This window comes from Tetrao urogallus (assembly GCF_951394365.1).
Source record: "Tetrao urogallus genome assembly, chromosome: Z".
NCBI lineage: Eukaryota > Metazoa > Chordata > Aves > Galliformes > Phasianidae > Tetrao > Tetrao urogallus.
The window spans coordinates 51,525,390-51,546,306 of NC_136816.1; the positions used below are offsets into that span (position 1 = coordinate 51,525,390).

General features: G+C 36.3%; 1 protein-coding gene across 1 annotated transcript in view; it reads left to right on the top strand.

The window, feature by feature from the left end:
• Nucleotides 1-394: 394 nt before the first annotated feature.
• SV2C (synaptic vesicle glycoprotein 2C) overlaps nucleotides 395-20,917 on the top strand; it is a gene marked incomplete at both ends in the record, with an annotated part of 69,163 nt that continues 48,640 nt past the window's right edge. The window contains 2 exons of the mRNA XM_079548055.1: nucleotides 395-978; nucleotides 18,657-18,833. Of these exons, the coding sequence (XP_079404181.1) occupies nucleotides 395-978; nucleotides 18,657-18,833 (761 nt within the window). The remainder of the gene's footprint in view (nucleotides 979-18,656; nucleotides 18,834-20,917) is intronic.

A 20,917-nucleotide genomic window follows, 5' to 3' on the forward strand; every position in this document is an offset into this window, starting at 1 on the left:
ATATTTGTAGCCTTTTATTACACAGCAGTTTAAATGGGAAATGGCAGTGGAAACAGAGCCATTGTGAAGTATAGCTTGCGGAACAGCTTGTTTTCTTTCAGAACAAAATCCAGCATCTACTGAAAAATTCAGTTTTCATTCTGAAAACTTTTAGATACTTGATTTTACTACAGAATATTTTCCTTGTAACATGAAATATTATAGCTGAAGTCCTCAACTGCAGTGTCCAGTGTTGATACTTTACTACATAATGTGTGGAGGCAAATAAGAAATAAACTTTTGTGTTTTTTTCTCTCATATTTTGCAGGTTCTTGGCCTCTTCCTGCTGGTGTCCAACACACAATAGATTTTCCAAATAGTGTTCAGCAGTTGACTGCAGTAGAACAGATACAAGATGGAGGAATCATACAAAGACAGGACTTCATTAGTGAAAGGGGCAAAAGATATTGCCAAAGAGGTAAAGAGACAAGCTGTGAAAAAAGTGAATAAAGCTGTTGACAAAGCTCAGGATGGCTACACACAGAGGTCCTACAGTCGATTCCAGGATGAGGAAGATGATGATGATTACTATGTCCAAGGAGGAAATTATGGTGTGGAAGCTAATGATGATGAAGGATCAAGTGAAGCAACTGAAGGGCACGATGAAGATGATGAAATTTATGAAGGGGAGTATCAGGGAATCCCCAACATGGGGCAGGGCAAAGATGGCATGGTGGCCTTAGGGCAACCTGTGCGTGATGAGTATAAAGATCGTCATGAACTGGAAACAGAAAGGAAAGCTGATGAAGAAGAATTAGCACAGCAGTATGAACTGATAATACAAGAATGTGGCCATGGTCGATTCCAGTGGGCCCTGTTTTTTGTTTTGGGAATGGCTCTAATGGCTGATGGAGTGGAAGTTTTTGTGGTTGGATTTGTGTTGCCCAGTGCTGAGACAGATATGTGTATACCCAATTCTGGATCAGGATGGCTTGGTGAGTGAAGTCTTCTTTCTCTCTTTTTGCTGATACAGATTTCACTTACATTACGCCTAACTATGAATTTTGTTAACACGATTGCTAGCATACAAGTATTTTTGTATTGAATATAGAGAAGCAAATCACACTAAGTGCTAATACAAATTTAATGAAATTTGTAATTATGTTTTAAATAGTTGCTTTATTTTCAATCTCTTAAGTGTAAATACCTCAATAAGGTGGAAGATTGCATAGTAAAATTTAACAAGAGATATTCTTTTTCTTGTTTACAGAGTAGGTATCCAGATATTAAAAGGAAATAAAGAAATAAGGAGTGAATTTTTGAAACTCTTCAAGATTTACACAGATGTGATAAAGAATAAATTACATATTACACACAGCTGTCCAGCAGCAGTTATCATGCTGAGTGAGAGCATTCCCAAGGGTTGGGTGAAATACAAAATGGGAATGCAGGAAATCCAGAGAAAGTACTGTCTAGCTTTTTTTTCTCACTTTTATCTTTTTTTCTCTCACTGACTATTCTCTAGCCATCTGAAAATTTCAATGTTTACTTTGAGTCAGGGGGAGAGAAGCCACAGGAGAGGATGGCTAAAGATGCTCAGGAGTTATGTTTTCTGTGTCTGGTTGGTTGGTAGGGAAGAGCTGCGTTTTATCCCATTGACTCTTCCCTCTGATGGTGCAAAGAGGCAACTGAAGCAGCCTTTTGTGCCTAGGTGAGAGTGCTGCAAGCCAGTCTGTGCTTGTGCTGGGTATGCCTGACATTCTGATACTAGTAGTCTGGCACTGTTTCAGTAAATTTAAAATCCTTCTGTATCAGAAGGTAATGAGTGGAAAGAGGATCTGAGTTCTCACTGGGAGCTTTGAGAAATTCCTTTCCATTTGATGATTTACTGTTAGAAACGAACTGCTCCAGCTATCTGTACAGTGCAGTGATTTCTACTAAAATAAATTAATTTATCTAAATTTTTATGGCTAAAGAGGATGCATGCAAATAATCTGCTTGGTACTGCTTGTTTACACAAACTTACATTTTTTTGGTCATTTAATTTGTCATGCTTGAATCTGTGTGTTTTCAGATCTACTTTTTATAGAAAGAATGTGTATAAACATATCTATATATAGCCATTTTGGATCTTTCCAAGTAGTTCAAAGAGTAGGAAGAATGAAGAGAAACGAAAACAACCTGAAGAGGAATGTTACTTTAATTTTTACTTTGCTAGTGTAGATAATACCACAGAATACATAACATGGAGAAAAATATGTTTTCAAAAAACAGTGTTTCGTTTAAACAACTGTTGTGAGCACTGTGGAGGTGTCTGTGATTGAGAGCAGGAGGTGCTGTCCCCACAGTTGTAGTTGTCCGTGACAACTCATGTCCGTCTGTTACGATATGACCCATGTCAGGATAAGGGCTAAGGGTTCCTCAGTCACTGGACTTTTTATGATGTTGTCTTGAGATATACTGGAATGACTCCATCAATTATTAAATACAGCTCAGTACAGAAGCTATTACATCCCTCATATTATGTATGTATGGACAAAACTATAGCTTGAAAATTAAATTAAGTGAAGGCTTAGTTGTGCAAGCAATATATTATGATGTCTAAAATATAGGATCTGTGATGGCTGTTTCCATATCTTCCTTTTGTAATAGCAGAACAGTAGCCTTAACAAACAAATAATCCTATGTTAAAAGATAAGGTGCTAAAAACAAAAATAAACAAAAATAACACTGGAACTAATTAGTCTTTTTTTTTCTTTTTCTTTTTTTTTTTTCCTTCCCTGCAGTGTAGTGTGGAATTGTAATGTGGTTGTGTAATCAATAGTTGCAGAAAAATGATATTACTTGCCCATTGCTAATAGAAATACACTACAGGTTGGAATCCTTCTCTACAGTGATGACTGTAATGCTTATAGCCGATATAGACATGCAGCCTTTGCAGACAGCATAATCATAATTCCAGTAATACAAAATATTCATCAGGACCGTGAATGCTTAGTGGAAGTGTTGCAATATGATCATAACTAGATCCTCACAGCTATCCATTTCAATTACTCCACTGCTGTGATTTCACATCATAATTATGTCCTGACTGGGGTCTTCTAGACATGCATGGTTTTTTTCCATGGTTTTAAGTCCATAATCTAGAGGACTTTGATATTAGAATACTAAAGTCATGAGACCAATGCTAGGAGTTATGAAGAGGAATTCTTACACATACATAACATTTTGCTAAGTTTTTTGCTAAGGCATTTTGCTGGACTATTTAGAAATAACCTGAGAACACCCTAATTTGTCATTGAAAAAGCACTCATTCACTCAACTAATTGTAAAACCCGATTTCTCATACCTCAGCCATACTTCATGTCATGATGGTTTATTAGAAGACATGAGCTGATTAAAAGTATTTGGCAATATCCATAAAATCACCCTGTCACATTTTTTTGTTTTACTTGCACCAGGATAAATTCCTAAATTCCCAAATTCCCTCTGTATTCACTCCTGTGTGACCTTCTGCTTTGATTAATCATCAGCAGTATTTCAGAGCCCATAAACTTATTAGGAGGAAGTTTTTATTAGAATTAAGAACTGGTTTCTTGATGCCTTTGGGGTTGAATAAAAACAACATGTATCTTTTTTCCTCTCTGAATTGATGTTTCCTTCAAAACAAGGAAGCTGATGTGATTAAACTATTGCAAGGTTAAAGTAACTTGTCACCAACCGTGCAGGTCTGCTTACAGCATGTTCACAACTGTTTTGTACTGTGAGGCCCAGAACTGAGCACAGCACTCCAGATGTGGCCTTGTAAAGTGTGATTAGAGGGGAGAGATCTTCTCTCTTAATCTAGTGGCAATACTTTGCCAAGAGTACCGTTAGCCTTCTTTATGGTGAGGGCACACTGCTGACTCATGTTCAAGCTGGCAACCAACAGGACTCCCAGGTCTTTCTGTAGAGCTGGGTGGACCTCACGTGTGCTGATGCCTGAGATTGTTCCTTCCTCCCTAAGTGCAGAACTCTTCACTTCTTGTTGAACTCAATAAGTTTCCCATGAGCCAACCTGTCCAGGCTGTTGAGGTCCCTCTGGATGGCTGCATGGCCCTCTAGCGAGTCAGCCACTCCTCCCAGTTTCACGTTAGTTGCAAGTTTAATCAGGATGTACTCTACTATTGTCTAGATCATTAATGAAGATCTTAAACAGGACTGGATACTCTGATCTAATCCTCTTAACCAAGGTGGAAGCCTTTCACACAAAAAATCAATATGAAAGTCACTGGATTAAGCGATTATTTTCCTTAAACTTTTCTTCTTTTTGCATTCCTGGTAAGAAAACCTGACAACAGGTAAGCCATTTGTATTATAACTACTATCTTTTTCAGAGGCCAGTATCTTAAAAGGAATACTGAACTCATGAGTTGTATATGGAGTTGCTGGTTCAAACAAAGAATAGGGCCTAAATATCTTTAAGCAAGATCACACAGCTTGAGCCATTTATTCTCTTCCTGAACCTGTATGCATTTCCATGGCTTTGGCAGAAATCTGGAAATGCAGAGTTACAGTGTATATTGAACAAAGGACTGAAGGAACTGGGTCCAGACTTTTTGAAAATATTAATGCATCTACTTGTCTGATGGGATTCTCCAAATTGTCTAGATGCCTAACTAAATCCACAGATCCCTTGCACATATTCTTAGAAACTTAAGCACATGTACAAATCTGAAATTCTACTGTTATTCTCAGATTATGTTTCCCCTGGGTATACTTCATGTAGTTCACTGAAAAAAATTCCTTTCTGGAGCAGCTTCTCCAGTTGTGGAGATTCAGATTAAGATGACTTCCAGCAGATTTCTATGTTTTCTCTAATATTATGGAGAGCATGTTAAAATTCATGACTCTTCTGAGAAAAAAATAAAAAAAGAAAAAATTAGGCTTCATTTTAAATGTGAAGTGTTGGCCATGGTATAATTTTTTTGTGAATGTTTCAGGGATGTCAAAATGTTAAGTACTTATTTGTGGTTCTGAAAGTTACTGTATTCACAAGGAAGGCATGTAGGCTAAGAGCAGTCACTGTAACCATTGCAGACCTTAGAGCGTGGGGAATCTTGCTGAAATAATGGTTACTTGCATTTATTGTTAATAGTAGTAATAAATCTTTTGTAGCAATTTTTGTAGCAATATTTGAAAGTAGACATGCAATAATTTAAATGTGTACTAAATATTGCAGAACAGGGTGAAGACTGGTTTGTAGGATTAATGCTTATTTCTTCAGAAGATGTGAGAAATACAAATGCCATCATGCATGCTTTTCACCTCACTGTACAGCTCTCTTACAGTGACATTAATAAAGTACACCTGTGACTGTGCTTTTTCTGTGTACCTTCCAACCATAATTGTTTGAGGGAGAAAAAGTAAGAGACATATCCTCCTCTGTTCTAACCAGCTATACTGTTTGAAGCAGTGGAGATGATGGTTGTGTTTCTTTTTCTTTTCTGAAGGAAAAAAAAAAACAACACAGTGGAGGGTATGTGATGTGATTTTTGCCTGCTAAGAGGCAGACTGAACACATCTCAGGGAATGTTATGGGCTGGTAACAAGATGGGATATGGAAGCATGAATTCAAAACATTAACAAAACACAGTATGTTCTCCCAGCAGAGAGGCTACAGATTTCTATAATTCAAGGTGGTTTACAGCTGCCCTCCTTTTTAGAGTGTGATTTTCTCACTGTCAAACCACTGTGCTATTAGGAAGAACAACACCACCAAGTCAGCTGTTTATTCTTTCACATGGTTCCTGCATGCAGGCTTTACTGAGGACTACAAGCTGAGCATCAACCTACATGTTCATTCTTCACTTTTAAGAGGTTCACTGTTAACCCCACACTGTGGGGTTAAATATAGTATTTCTTTGGCTCCATACCCCACTCAGTCATGCAGATTCAACCTGAGTAACAAATACAATAAAAAACTTTCACAGTGACTGCACTGCAGAGCCACTTGCTGTTCTATCCGACTTATTTTTTGAGAACTCTGTAAGTAGCATTATCTTTTTTTCTTCTTTCTTCCTTTTTTTTTTTTTTTTTTTTTTTTTTTTAATTAATGGACATTACTATACTTGCATATGTTGGAATAATGCCAAAGAGATAAAACCACCTCTATGTTGAGCTAGTAAATTACTGGGCAACTTTTTGAGCCAACCATTCATTGCCAGAATATAACATTTTTCAAGACTGAAGCTGTGCTTACTTCAGCTGAATTCAATGAGTACATATTGGAAACTGGCTTTTATTTTGATGATGAAAATTATAGCCTGTAATTAGGATAATGTATATACTTGTGAAGATTGTGTAAGTAGCCATTAAGATACTTCTGCATCTAGCAAGTCTGTTACAAGCATGTTTTAGCAACATGTGCAAATATGCCTGTATCGTTAATCTGCATACATAAATAAAGCTAAATAATTTTGTTTGCAGTTATCTTAAATCTTTGTCTCAGTGATTGATCGTGTCTAAAACTTAACAATTACCGGACTGTTCTTTTAGGCACTGCAGGTTATTTTCTGCCTGTCCAATCTCAGATCAGTGATTTTCCATTCATGTCACACGCAAGTGTATAATCTTACAAAAATGGCAGAAAGAAGGAAATGCCTCCCAAAGGAAAAGCCTGAGGGCCACGGTGATTTCCCATGTTTAATTTGGCTGTCACCATCACTCTTTCTTCCCTCCCTCAACTGCTGCAGCATCTCTGGCTGATTATATATCACTTCTTAAATCAATGCATCAGATCCAATCTTTTAACTAAACCGAACATTTTGGATATGGTGGTGCATTTTTTTCAAGGTTCTGTTCTGGATAATTCTGCAACACAGTTACTTTACAACCCAGAGCTTTCATTTCTTCAAATGCATAATTGTTTGAGTACTTGCAGCTCTGAATCACAGAATCACATAACTGTAAGGGTTGGAAGGGACCTTCAGAGATCCTCAAGTCCTGCAAAGCAGGCTCCCTATAGCAGGCTGTTCAGGTAGGCATCCAGGCAAGTCTGTCCAGAGAAGAGAATGCGAAACCTCCCTGCACAACCTGTTCCAGTGCTCTGAAACCCTCACTGTGAAGAAGTTCCTTTGCATATTTGTGTGGAACTTCGTATGCTCAACTTTAAGGCCGTTTCTCATTGTCCTGTCCCCACAGACCATTAAATAGAGGTTAGCCATGTCCCTTTGACTCCCACACTTAAGATATTTATAAACATCAATAAGATCCCCCTCTGAGTCTTCTTTTCTCAAGGCTGAACAGCCCCAGCTCACCCAGCCTTTCCTGATAGGAAAGATGCTCCAGACCCATTATCATCTTTATGGCCCTCTGCTGGACTCTTCCCAGGAGACCTCTGTCTTTTTCATACCAGGGAGCCCAGAACTGGACACAATATTCCAGTTGAGGCCTGACCAGAGCAGAGGAGGAAGTTCGCCTCCCTGGACTTGATGGCCATGCTCCTTTTAATGCACACCAGGATCCCACTGGCCTTCCTGCCCACCAGGGCACACTGCTGGCTCACGGCCAACCTGTTGTCCACCAGGACTCTTAGGTCCCTCTCTGCAAGCTCCTTCCACCAGGTCATGCCCCAACCTGTACTGATACTTGTGGTTATTCCTTCCCAGATGCAAAACTCTACACTTGCTTTTGTTAAACCTCATCTGTTTTCTTGCTGCCCAGCTCTCCATCTGTCCAGGTCTTGCTGAATGGCAGCACAGTCTTCTTCACAGTCAGATATTCCTCCCAGCTTTGTATCATCAGTGTACTTGCTGAGGGTGAACATAATTTCCTCATCGGAAAAGTGAAGATAATGAACAAGACCAGACACAGCACCAACCTCTGAGGAATACCACTAGTCACAGGTCTTCAACCAGACTCTGTACTACTAATCACCATCCTATGAGCTCGGCCAGTCAGCAAGTTCTCAACCCACCTCACCATCTTCATCTATCCCACACTTCCTCAGCTTTGTTATAAGGATGTCGTGGGACACAGTATCAAAAGCCTTGCTGAAGTCAAGGTAGAAGACAACAACTGCTCTCCCCCAGTCTACCCAGCTGATATGAATTCTGCATCTTGTATAAAATTTTAAGCTCTGAAATAAAAGGGAGGACTCATGAGCTCTCAGCAAGGAGACCAAATATTTTTACAGAGATTGTGTTAATGAACCTCATTATGATGTAGATCAAACACAATTTAATGGCTTTTTGTCACGTCTGAGTAAAATTCTTCCAATGCATTTTGCCTATGGATTTAATCAATGAATGATTTAGAAGCTTTCAAACCTTCTTACTGATCATTTTATATCATACTATCAATATTTCAACTATTGCGAGTCTCTTGAATGCTAAGATGTGTAAGATTTGAAAAAGCTGCTTATCCTAGTACTTTGGTTTGTTTATATGAGTTAACTTTTTCTTTAATTCATATAAGTTAACTTTTTTCCCCTACTCTGACTGCATTTTAATCCAGACATAATTCTTTCACTGCGATGGATGCATCAATTCTCACTGTACGCACCTGTGTCCTTTGAAACAGTAGTTTAGTTTAGTTTTGATTATATGGAAGAATAAAAATGTACAAATATTTAAACGAAGAAGTGATATTGAGCTACTGCTAAAATAGACAAACGAATGTGACGAACTGGTATTTTTTAAACTATTCATGCAAGTACTTATTTAACAGTAGTCATAATGGTGGTTAATAGTCTTTCCAGGACATTATTATTTTCATATATATCACATATATGAAAGTTAATTTTTTATTCATTCTTATGCATTTTTCAACAGTTTATATTCACCTTTCAAATGCAAGGTTTTGTACTACAGCCACTGCAACAAGCTAACAGGCCACGTGTCTGGAAGGAATGAATCTCAAATATGCTGCATGATTGAACTTTCATTAACTTTTTCATTGAAGAATCTCAGATTTTACATTTTGTCCAACTTTACTTACTGCTCAGACTTCTAGATGGGAAAGGAAACTGTTCTCTTCTTCCCTGTACAATGGTCATGGAATTGTTCCCTAGCTCTCTTAAACTGATCACCCTTTTAACCAATATCTTCTGGTCTTTGATACACTTAGTGGGAAATGTAAGAGGCTTTGATAACACATTTTGTATGTTAAACTCCCCTAGTTTATCTTAACAAGTAAACTTTTCTAGGATAAATGTGTGATGAATGAAGTGACCCAAAGATCCACAGAAACCAGTTTACGAGGCTGACAGAAGTTTATTTTTTCAGAATGGTAGAAAGTTAGGATGGCAGTACAAACTAGGAAAGTTAAGAAATGGTGATGACATCAGCTTTACATACATAAAGTTCTACATTCCCAAGGGCAGCCAAATATAGTCAGTTTGCAAGCTTCATGTCACATCAGCCAGACAGATTGGTTAGCAGTGCAGAGCCTTGCCTGGGCTTGAGAGATGAATAGGTGGCCATCTATTGCACTCATGCATTTCCCGCAGCATCTGACAACAGACTTGGCCTTCCTCACCGAATGCACAACAGCACATGACTGAGAAAGGAAACTCCCTTAGCTAATAGTCCCACTTCTTTCTGATTTTCAGTTTTTGGGAGTAGCTTTTATGTGGCATTTGTCAGACCTTGTTTCCACAGTGCACAACTACTTTCCTGATCTCCTGGAGCTCAGGGTGTCAGGGTTGGTTCTGAAGTTGCTGTGAGCAAGTCTTCTTAAGAAATGGAGATTATGAGCTGATGTATACAATCACCTAAACAGTTTTCCATGCAGAAAATATAATTGTGCCCAGTGGCATCATTGTAAATTAGTAATTAAAAAGCCTGTTAATTAAAAATCATCAGCAGGTATATGGGTATCCCACAGGGAATTATCCTGATCTGTTATTTATCAGCCTGCTTTTGTTAATCTATTTCTATGACTATGTGGGGGAAAGCAGAACAAAGTGTGATCATCATCACTCCCTTAGCAAAGAGAGTTCCCTTTTTCACTCCTGTGCTGGTTGTGTGAGGTAAGGGAAAGCTTGTTTCATGTCAGAGTCTGTGTGAGATGTTTCAGATAGTGGTTTCTGGTAACTTGCGCCAGATAAAAGTGAGTCTAATTCAAGTGTCTAATTCAGTGTCTTCGTTGTTTTTTCTATTCTTGTTTTGTGTTGTTTTGCTTTGCTTTTTGAAGTCAGATATTTCCAGGTTTGTGGTATTTGTCTGTTTATTTTTCATCTTTGTGTCTCTTCCCTTTACCTTTTCACTGCATTGTGAAAAAAAAAGATGATAACAGCCACTACAACATGGAGGAAAATAAACAAAATTGGTTTGTCCTATTTACAAGGAAAAAAGTTTGCACAGTACTGCAACATAGTTGTCAGTTAAACTCTGAAGAAATAAACATATATTAGTTTTATTGTTGTATAGATCCCTTTGCTAGAAGTGTAATCTTACTGATCAGTTCTTTGATCTCTTGTATTAAATTCTGCTATAAATATAGATACATATATATGTATTTTGTAGTTTGTTACTTTTTGTAATAGTTCAGCACTAATTAAAAGTTAGTGATATTTATAGACTCTGCTCTGAGTCAGAAGCAGGACTAGGCAAATTAGGAATTAACATTCAGGCAATAAAACTTGTAGCCAAAATGAATGGTTTTGATATGAAATGAGATGATTAATGCAGATGACTGCGTGGGCAATTTAAAGCTTTAGTGAAAATTCTTCTTTTTTTTTTTTAATTTTGAAATTTAATTAATCCTAGCACATTGCACAGCAAGTTCAATCACATGCAGTATTTATAATTATTCTGATTCTCAGGATTTCCATGGAAGTGCATTTCAAATTGCACAGTCACAGTAATTTCTGGCATGACAGGGTCAATTCAGAGCTGGGTGAAGAGTGCACTGAATTTAGCATCTAAATTTGAGAAGAGCAAAATCCAGAGAAATCTCTGTAGTTGCAAGGGAAGACAACCAGGAATTAGGGTATTAGGATAGCTTAGCTTAACTGTATGTTTTATCTGAGGCTTGTCTGTTAGAATTTTCTTCCTAATGCCAGAGGGAGTGATTGGCTCAAAGGAAAAGATAGCATGAAAATCATACGTTCAGTTATAGCACCTACAGAATCTGTCAACAGCCTCACATCAACATGTGGGATTACCTGAGTTTTTGATAAAACTGTTCTACATGTTGATATTGGTAACAACTATCTTTTAAAAATGCTCTGTATATGGGAAGAAAAATATCAAATATTGTCTTGTTCTTACAGCCCTGTGTTGCTAAATTTAAGTACTGATTAATTATTTATGCTGTGAGTACCAGGGAAGTACTGCATTGGTCTTTTTATCTGTAATGCATTATTGATTTATCTAGTAAGCAAGGGTAGTATAAAGTAGCAATGTGCACTGCTGTTTGCTGCAGTGATCACTATCGGTACTGAGTCTGAAAATGATTCTAATGACGAAAATTGAATAACTTTGACCTACTTTTTGTTCTGAGAAAATTGTTACAGAATAAATTAAATTATGTTGACATCAGGTAATAGTTTGTAATTTTTAAAATAATTCGTTATTGATATGACAACATTCATAAAAGTGATAAAGACGAGCTAATGCAAAGGTGTTGGATTACCGTGTTCTCAGTTTTGCTCCCTTATCAGAAAATACAGCTGTGAAGAAAATTCTCTGTTCACTGAATAATCTGTTGCCTGTCACAACATCTATAATTATTAAGCTTCTATGCATTTATTAGTTTATCTAATTTAGATCTGAGAAAATGCAAGAATATTTATTCTTCTAGTCATTGCATTGTTTTAATTAAAATAATATATGAGTACATAGGAAACTCATCTGTAAAGATGTAGCGTATATATATATATATATATACACACACATAGAAATCAGCACACTTGTTTCTGCAAATTTTTGGTATGCAGTAAAGTAACAGTCCCTGGAATTGTATGGAGAGATAATAGCAAACAGAGTCTTTAACCAGTGTCAACAACACAGAGGTGTACAAATGTAAACTAATAGACAACATAAATGTTCAGAGCTAATTCATATTGCTTGCATTTACTACATAAAAAAAATAAAAATCTTCATAAGTCTAATTAGAGGGAATAAGGAAATGAAATGCCATTTGTACCTTCTGGAAAGAAACTGATCCTTACACTGCAAACATTTCAGGTTGCAAAGATCACACACAAGATGCATGAAATAAGTAAACTGTGTACATGTGAGGCCCATAAACTTAATATAAACATGCCAGAGGAAACCAACAAATAATAGCTGAATAACATTTCTGCAAATGATTGATATGGAACATTTGATTTGCACAAGAGTGGTATTTCTGATATAGCACTAGAAAATCTATGGCAAAAACCTTCCATCTATGGCGTTTCACCTCTGTAATCCCTCCCAGAGCTGACACAGTCTGGTATAGATCTGACGTGGAAATACACAAAAATTGTATTCCTGGACAAACTGATTTTTTTTTTTTTTTTGTCGGTGGAGACTACAGATTTGTCATCACTTATTCTTTCTCCTAGCTAACAAAATTGTCTTCCTGCCTTAGCCTTGAACTTTGTAAGCACACCATTGGGTGACAAGTTAGGGTACCTGTGCTTTGAGACCACTTTTATTTTATTCTCAGCATGATGGAATGGAGTGGAATGGAGTGGAATGGAATGGAATGGAATGGAATGGAATGGAATGGAATGGAATGGAATGGAATGGAGTGGAATGGAATGGAATAACCCAACTGCCTGACCTCTTCAGGGTGAACCAAAAGTTACAGCATGTTGTTGTGTGCATTTTACAAATGCCTCTTGAACACTGACAAACATGGAATATCATCCACATCTTGTGGAACACTGTTCCAGCGTTTGACCAAAATTTTAAATCAGATTTGACCTACAACTTTCAATCATCAAATTTTGTCTTCTGTTACATATTTTCTGCCTTCTGAGTATGCCATGAGACCCATTCACTTGCAGTCAGTTGCCTTCGTATGTTTTGAGATTTCTTAGAGTGTTATTGACTAACTGTTTTCAATGTAGGATTCTGGCAAATTTGGAGTTGATTCTTTTGAAAATGAAAAAAGAAGGAATCAATGTCACTTTTCTTAGTTCTGTTTTGCTTTGCTTTGTTTGCTTGTTTTAAATTTCTATTTAATGTATTGTATTTTTTTACTGCCACATCTTTGTTCATTATTCACAAAGCTTCTCTTTTTCTTCTCTTTAAAGGTATAGTACTTGGGTACCTAATGGCTGTTTTCCTTTGATTAAATTTCTCTTCAAATTATGATTGTCATAGCATTACAGACCTTTTGTTCTGAGTTTTCTGATTTGCTTATCATGTTGGCTTTTTTTTTTTCCCTAATATCTTAGAGACCGCAAATAGCTTTGCAAATAGAATTATTGAGATACTTCTTTTTTTTTTTTTTTTTTTTTTTTTTCTTCTGTTTCCCATTCGCACTGGTCAACTGAGTGTGACCTTTCTTTTGCTCAGATTTGCTTTCAGTTCCATTTTCCTGACTTTCGTGGTTGAGTTCCTGTATCAAATATTGCAGTTAGTCTTTCCAGGTTGAGAACAGGATCATTTTGTCTGTGGACCAAATATCTTTCAGATATGGTTCACTTGATTTCTATTTATTGAAATTTCTGGGTTGGTACCAGACTGAGTTTTTGAAAGCAGTACCTGTCACCTTTTTTCAAGTATATAAACAATAAATGTTTTAGTCCCTTATTCATTTAGATCTTAAGAAAGTACCAATTCATAAACATACTCATTGTTATTACACTACTTCCAGCCCTGCTTAGAGAAAAGAACGAATGACTGCTGTGGAGAAATATATTGGAGGTTTAATACCAGTGAGACGGGGAGCAGAACATGAAGACATGATCTATACAGGTGGTTTTAGACTTGTAAAGACAATAGCTCTAAGAAATAGAGATCTTTTACCAATTCTAAAGTAATTACAGTTTTCTTACGTTTGTCCTCATCTTAATGAAAGTGTTTGCTTTAATTGCTTCCCCTTATGAAAATTTACTTAGATGCTTATTTGGTTGAAGCACATTTTTTACTGGCTGCAATCCTTTTCCATTTTTCTGATCAAAGAAGTTACTGATAGATAATAACTATAGCTGTGAATGATTGTAATTTTTAATCTCTTGGTACACTGCTTATCAGAGCAAAAACAAAGATAAACTTGGCTATTCTTGCTCATGTAATTTATATGTATTCAAGCTCTCCACTATAAGCTTTTGTATTCTGGGCAATAATGTATAGGAAGATCTCTGAAAAAATAAGAATACAGATTAAAGTACAGTATAATTCTTATGAAATAAGCAAAATGAATTATCATACTAAGTAATTTCTTTTAACAGATGCTTACATTGTCCTTTCTAACAACGGAGTCTCAGAATAAAAATATACTTTCAGAAAACTTTAAGCATGGGCAGTTGGCTGCTCTGTTGAAAGACTGCTCCTCATATGAAGAAGAAAGATTTGTATATTTTATACTTTTGCACAATGGGAAAAATCACTGAAGAATGTAGAAGTTCTGCTGTTGGAGGAAGATGCAGGTTTTTGCAAGATTTCTTTCTTTGATAGAAGAACAACAGAAGAGAATATTTGTCTTAGTATGGGATGCTTCTTTTTAGCTGCCATATGTTTCTTCTCAGCAACTTTCCATCAAATGATGGAGTTTTTTGAGATTACTCCTTACTTCAAGGGGAAAATGAAAGATGTATTGTGGGTGTCACTAGTTTCTCTGCATTTTAAAATGAACTTTATTATTTTTAAAATATGTTTCTATACTCATACTAGATGTAAAAACAGCTGTGTGTCTCGTGCTATATGAATTTCTTTAGAGGCACTTTCTTTTAGGTGGTGTACCTAAAAGAAAATTAAATGTAGATAGTTTTGTCATCAGTAATAGATGCTGAGAAAGGGAGGAAAAGCCTGCCTCAAGATGTCATGTGACATTAAGATCTGTATACATATACATATGCCCATAAAATTACTGTTTTTCTGACTATTGTTTTTAAAGTTAACGGCAAACAAGAAGATAGTTAATTTTTACACATTTACTATAACAAATTACTATTACTGCAATATGCAAAATGTAACATGCAATGTATGAGTAGTGTACAAAATAAATACGGATTCTAAGATTCTACAGTCAATAGGATAATTTACCTTTCAATTTAACATTTAACTGCTATGTTCCAGTGTTTTTGAGGAGGATTTGATGTTTCTATACAGCATGAGAAATGTAACTATCCAGTAAGATTATTATTATATGCATAAACTATTTCAGAGATATAGGTGCAAATAAATATCTAAATATTTGACTGGCTTGCTGTGAGTATTTCTTACGTGAGATTGTAGACTAGGAAAGCCAATGTCATGCAAGTATGTGATATGAAGTAATAAAGAATAAGTAATAAAGAATAAGAGTATAAATCACATATATCAGTATATATCAGAACTTTAGTTGACTTTTTGAAATTGATCTGCTGTCAGTGCAGCCATTGAACTATTTTTGCTAATTTATTTAAGTTATATTTGATGCATAAATGCCAGCTTTGCTGGATATAATTTCTAAACTACTTATGAACGCTGATCTATGTGAAGTGTGGTAGAGTAGTCCTGCCCACAGGAGATATTATAGTAGTTGAAGTATGTCAAGTCCTTTCAGTAAGCTTTGTGTCTTTAGCACCAGAAAAATGTACGTGTGCTTGTATATGCTTAGTACCTTAGTATCTGATGAGAAAGAAGAACCTGATGAAGATCTGCTGCCAAACCCCATTAGCCAGGGAGAATACTGTTTCATGTCTATGTCCTTCCTGGACTAAACTATCAGATTAAAGAGAACAAAGATGTTTTATGATTTCAGCAAATTCTGAACTTGGATTCAGAATTCCTTGGATTGGAATGCACCCATCAGATCAGGCTGCCCAGGCCCCATTCCAACCTGGTTTTGAATACCTCCAGGGATGGGGCATCCACAGCTTCTCTGGGCAGCTGTGCCAGTGATTCACCGCCTCACAACTTACCTGTATTCTCATCAATATACCTTGATTAAGAAAGATCATAGTGACAGTAAAAATGTGTCCACCAATAAAAGGTCTTTTGAGAAGACGTTTAACTGCTTTTCTTAATGAATTTGTTGGTCTTGCATGGGTAAAGAAATGCTTCTGTGATCATCAGCAGTGGATCCATCATGTGATCCTTAGGGACTCAAGGAGAAGACAGTCTAGAAATACACTTTTCTTATTTTTTATATCGGCTAAAACAACAGCTGAAAGCAAAAGTGATAGCTGTTTTCCTCTGTCTCAAAGATTCCATTTTGAGTGATGGATATTCATTTGGTCCAGACATCTGAAGCAGGTAGAATTAATTGTATTTTAATTACAGATTTTGTTAGACTGACTTAATTTAAGTTGAACAGACCAAATAGGAACAGACACACAAAAAAAAAAAAAAAAAAAAAAAAAAATCTGCTCTGTTTGCTGCTTCTGTATACAAAACTCATATATACATACATAAATATATGTGGGTTTACATTACTGTTGGAAGCACTGTTTAGAAGTTATTTGAATTATACAGAGAATGAAAAAATACAAAGGATAGAAATCTGGTCTTTGTTTTTAATTATTATAACTATTATTATTATTATTAGCTATTAATATTTTGATACATGGTGAATATTTCATGTTCACTCGTATTTCTGAATTACTATGTCTACCTGCTACTCAGAATAGTATTCCATGTGCTTTCTTGACTAAATAGACTGCATGAACCTCTTACAGACTAAATTTAGAATTTTCTGTATGTGGTTTTACAAATCCTTCACAGTAACTTATACTTCGGAATGTAAAATTAAGGCTCAGAGACAGCATCAGAAATTGCTTACTCAGTAGAGACCCTGAATTTACAAAAAACTAATGGGTACTAATTATCTTTACACTACTGTTTTCTATGTACTGCTTGAAATAAAAATAACATAATTATTATTACAAAAAAATTTAAAATGTAAGAAAGGAAAATTAAGAAATTGTAGTCCAACATTTGTATTTCACTGAAATAGCCACTGTGAGTGTATATGCAGGTTTATAGTTGTCATAGATGTAGTAGAAATAATACGATAATCTACTGAAATACATACAGTGTGTTACATCAACAGTGTGTGTGTTCCATCAAGTGTTTTAAAATGATGCCTCATAAGGAAGCAGCACTGTGTGTACACTGTGTACACATGTGCAGGTACGTTTTGGGATGCATGAGACCCTCCAGAGGTTAGCACTTCAGATGTAATATATGGAATCCAAGAATTGGAATACCAGTGAGAAACCTTTATGTTAATACTCAGCTTAAAAAGACCAAAGATTCATTTTTTCCATTTTCCTTTCCTTCTATCTACTTTCTGCATGGCAGAAGTGATTCTTCGGAGTCCAGAATTTTACACAATAGCAACTGAAGCCAAATAGAGCAGCTGGGGAACTTGTCAGTTCTTATGGCTGACTGAAAAGAGACACAGGACAAGGCATCCCTATTCTTTCAGCTGCTTCCAGCTACTTTACATTTAAATTCTTCTTACAAGATGGTAGCAATCATTAGACAGATAAAACACTATCTGGGAAGCTCAGTAAAAAAGTAGGTAGGATTAAAAACCTGTATCTAACAAAATACATATCTGGTTGGATCTGCCCAAATTTGAGGAACTACTTCTGACACTCTGGTCAATGTGTTGTGCTTTCTCTTCCACTGTCCCAGAGAAGGTTCATCTCTAGAAATTAAATAATGCGTACATAACATGCTCAGAAATTGATGGTCAGATGGTTCGGGTTTATATTTTCTGTGGAAAACAATTTTGCTTTGAAAATCACATTAACTTTACCAAAAAAACGAACTCAAAGTAAGAAATCTCCATCTCATTCTAGTGTATTCAGCTAAATGGTAATGTGTCTGCATAAAATTATTTGAAAACAAAACTGTTCCAATGTTTTCCTGTTTTGTTTTTTGTTTTGTTTTGTTTTTGTTTTTATGTATGTATACAAGATACTGCCTTTTTAAATAAAGTTGCACAGTGAAGCAAGAGGGAGAAAAAGATCAAGCTGGATATCTTCAGTTCTGTAGATCTTGAATGGAAAGTGTCTGTTGTTTCATAATCAGCTTCTTTTAGATTTAGCACGTTTTATTCCCAGTGATTAATCCCCTACAGAATTATATTCAGGAAATGTTCAAACAACTTATTTCTGCTGGGGAGGTTTAATTTTTGAAGTTTGAATGCTGTTTATTATTGAGGAAATGGTAGCATTCTTTCTCCAATGCACTCTTATTTGACTGTATTTTGTTTTAGCTAGAGGCACCTTATTTAGTAATTAAATTAAGCTTCAGTCTACTAGCTGACACAGACACAATAGGACACAAATGTACTTAGTTCTCCCTAGGTATATTTGCAAAGCTATATGCATACAATTTCTACCCACTGAAAAAGGATAAATTAATCTCTGTGCCACTGAATTGGTAAACGTAGGAGACTGCTGAAAGCAAATCGTTCAAATACATATAACTATTTTGGTGTGGTCAATTGTGGTCAGTTATGTAGCTCACAAAACAACATTTTTTTTTCTTCTTTTTTTTTCTTTTTTTTTCTTTTTCTTTTGTGTGTATTGCAGGTAGCATAGTGTACCTTGGGATGATGGTGGGGGCATTCTTCTGGGGAGGCTTGGCAGACAAGGTGGGAAGGAGACAGTCACTCCTGATATGCATGTCTATCAATGGATTCTTTGCCTTCCTTTCATCATTTGTCCAGGGGTATGGCTTCTTCCTCTTCTGTCGTTTGTTTTCTGGATTTGGGTAAGCTCCTCTGTTTTTTTTCACTTCTACAATTGTTTGTGTTAATAAAACTTTCCTGTTTACAAAACTTCATTATTTAATGCAGGAACACAGTCTGTGTCAGGAGCAAGAGAATTAATCAGTGTGGCTATTACAATTCTAAATAAACCCGAAGGGATAGGATAATGATTTCAGAGGAAAGACATAATGTGAAAAAAGTAAAATTTTCTGTTCTTATATAGCAACAGACTATTTTGTGAACTTGATGAACTTGCTTAAATGCTTTGTGCACCAAATTCTCTATGTACTGCCTGTTCAGTATGCTATATAATGCACTTCTCACAAATGTACTTCAAATTTCAGTAGAATTTGCAACGCATCTAATGTCCTCATGTGCATAATGTTTTTTATAACACCATTGCAGTCTGTCAAATTAATATGGAGATCTTAGAGCATGCTAAACTTTACTGTTCTTTCCAGAAGAAAAAAAAAGTTTGTGGGTCTGCATTTCCTTTACTTTTAATTTAAATAATTTCTCAATTTTTGAAAATTCTTCAGACAGTGCTCACTGTCCATTAACTGTATAATTTTAAATTTACACAAGCTGAGATTGAGATCCCAAAGTATGTTAGTATAGGGTTTCCACCTTAATTGTACCTTCATTGCACTCTGAATAAAAAATCCATTCTTTCAAAAATGTTAGAAAAGTAAAACAAAATCCCCTTCCACTTTCCTACATTTTCCTTCTCACAGATCACTGAGAAAGATGAGAAAGATTCACAGCACTTCCCATTTTCTATTTTCTTTGAAGAAAATAGTTATATTCAAAAGAACCCTCTTCCTCTCCTTCAGTTCTATTTTATCCTAGATGTCAGCCACCATAAAAACCGTGAGATTTCTTGAATCTGTCCTTCACATCTTCAAGATGAAAGAGGTTCCTTTTTGTTCTATGAGAAAATAGTTTTTCCATCACTTTCCATTTTTGGATCTCATCTTACTCAGAATGTTCATCTGCTCACTTACTTTCAGAAGGAAACTTACTTTTCACTTACCAGAGCTACTCAAGCTTGTATTTGCATCACATCTAGCTTTCATAGAATCATCATAATAAAATCTTGACAAAATAATAGAATGGCTTGGGTTGGAAGGGACCTCAAGGATTATCAAATTCCAATGCTTATGCCACAAACAGGGTTACAGGCAGCTAGATCAAATACTAGATCAAATTGCCCAGGGTCCCATCTCTCACCTTAAACATCTCCAAGGATGGAGCATCCAGAGTCTCTCTGGGCGCCTGTGCCAGTGCCTCACCACTCTCTCAGGGAAAAAATCTTCCCCTTAACATCTAATCTAAATCTCCCTTCCTTTAGTTTAAAATCATTCCCCCTTGTCGTACCACTATCTACCCTAATAAAAATTTGATTTCCCTCATGTTTATCAGTTCTCTTTAATATTGGAAGGCCACAATGAGGTCACCCTGCAGCCTTCTCACTTCCAGGCTGAACAGGCCTAGTTCCTTCAGACTGTCTTCTTAGGAGAGGTGCTCCAGTCCTTGGATCATCCTCAAGGCCCACCTTGGGACCTTCTCCAACAGCTCCACTTCCCTCCTGTGCTGGGGGCTCTCAACTTGTATGCAGTACTCCAGGTGGGGCCTCACAAGGACAGAGTAGAGGGGGACAATCACCTTCCTCTTCCTGCTGGCCACTCCTCTTTGAATGCAGCCCAAGATAACATTGGCCTTCCAAGCTACTAGCGCACACTGCTTCCTTTTGTTGAGTTGTTCATCTACCAGGACTCCTAAGCCCTTCACAGCAGAGCTACTGTCAAGTTCTTCTCTCAGTTAGTGTATGTATATAGGATTACGCCAACCTAAGTACAAAACCTTGTACATTGCTTTCTTGAACCACGTTATCTTTCCCTCTATTTATCTTTTTTTTTTTTTTTTTTAAATTCACCTTTGGATATGATCTTACATTGAGAGGAGCTGTAATAGCAACAGACACATCACATGTCGAGCACCACGAGTTATGGGAGTAGCTGGAATGTTCCCGCTGCAGGGATAAAAAAAGTAAAATCTTTCCACTATAGACAGAAGGGCATAAATA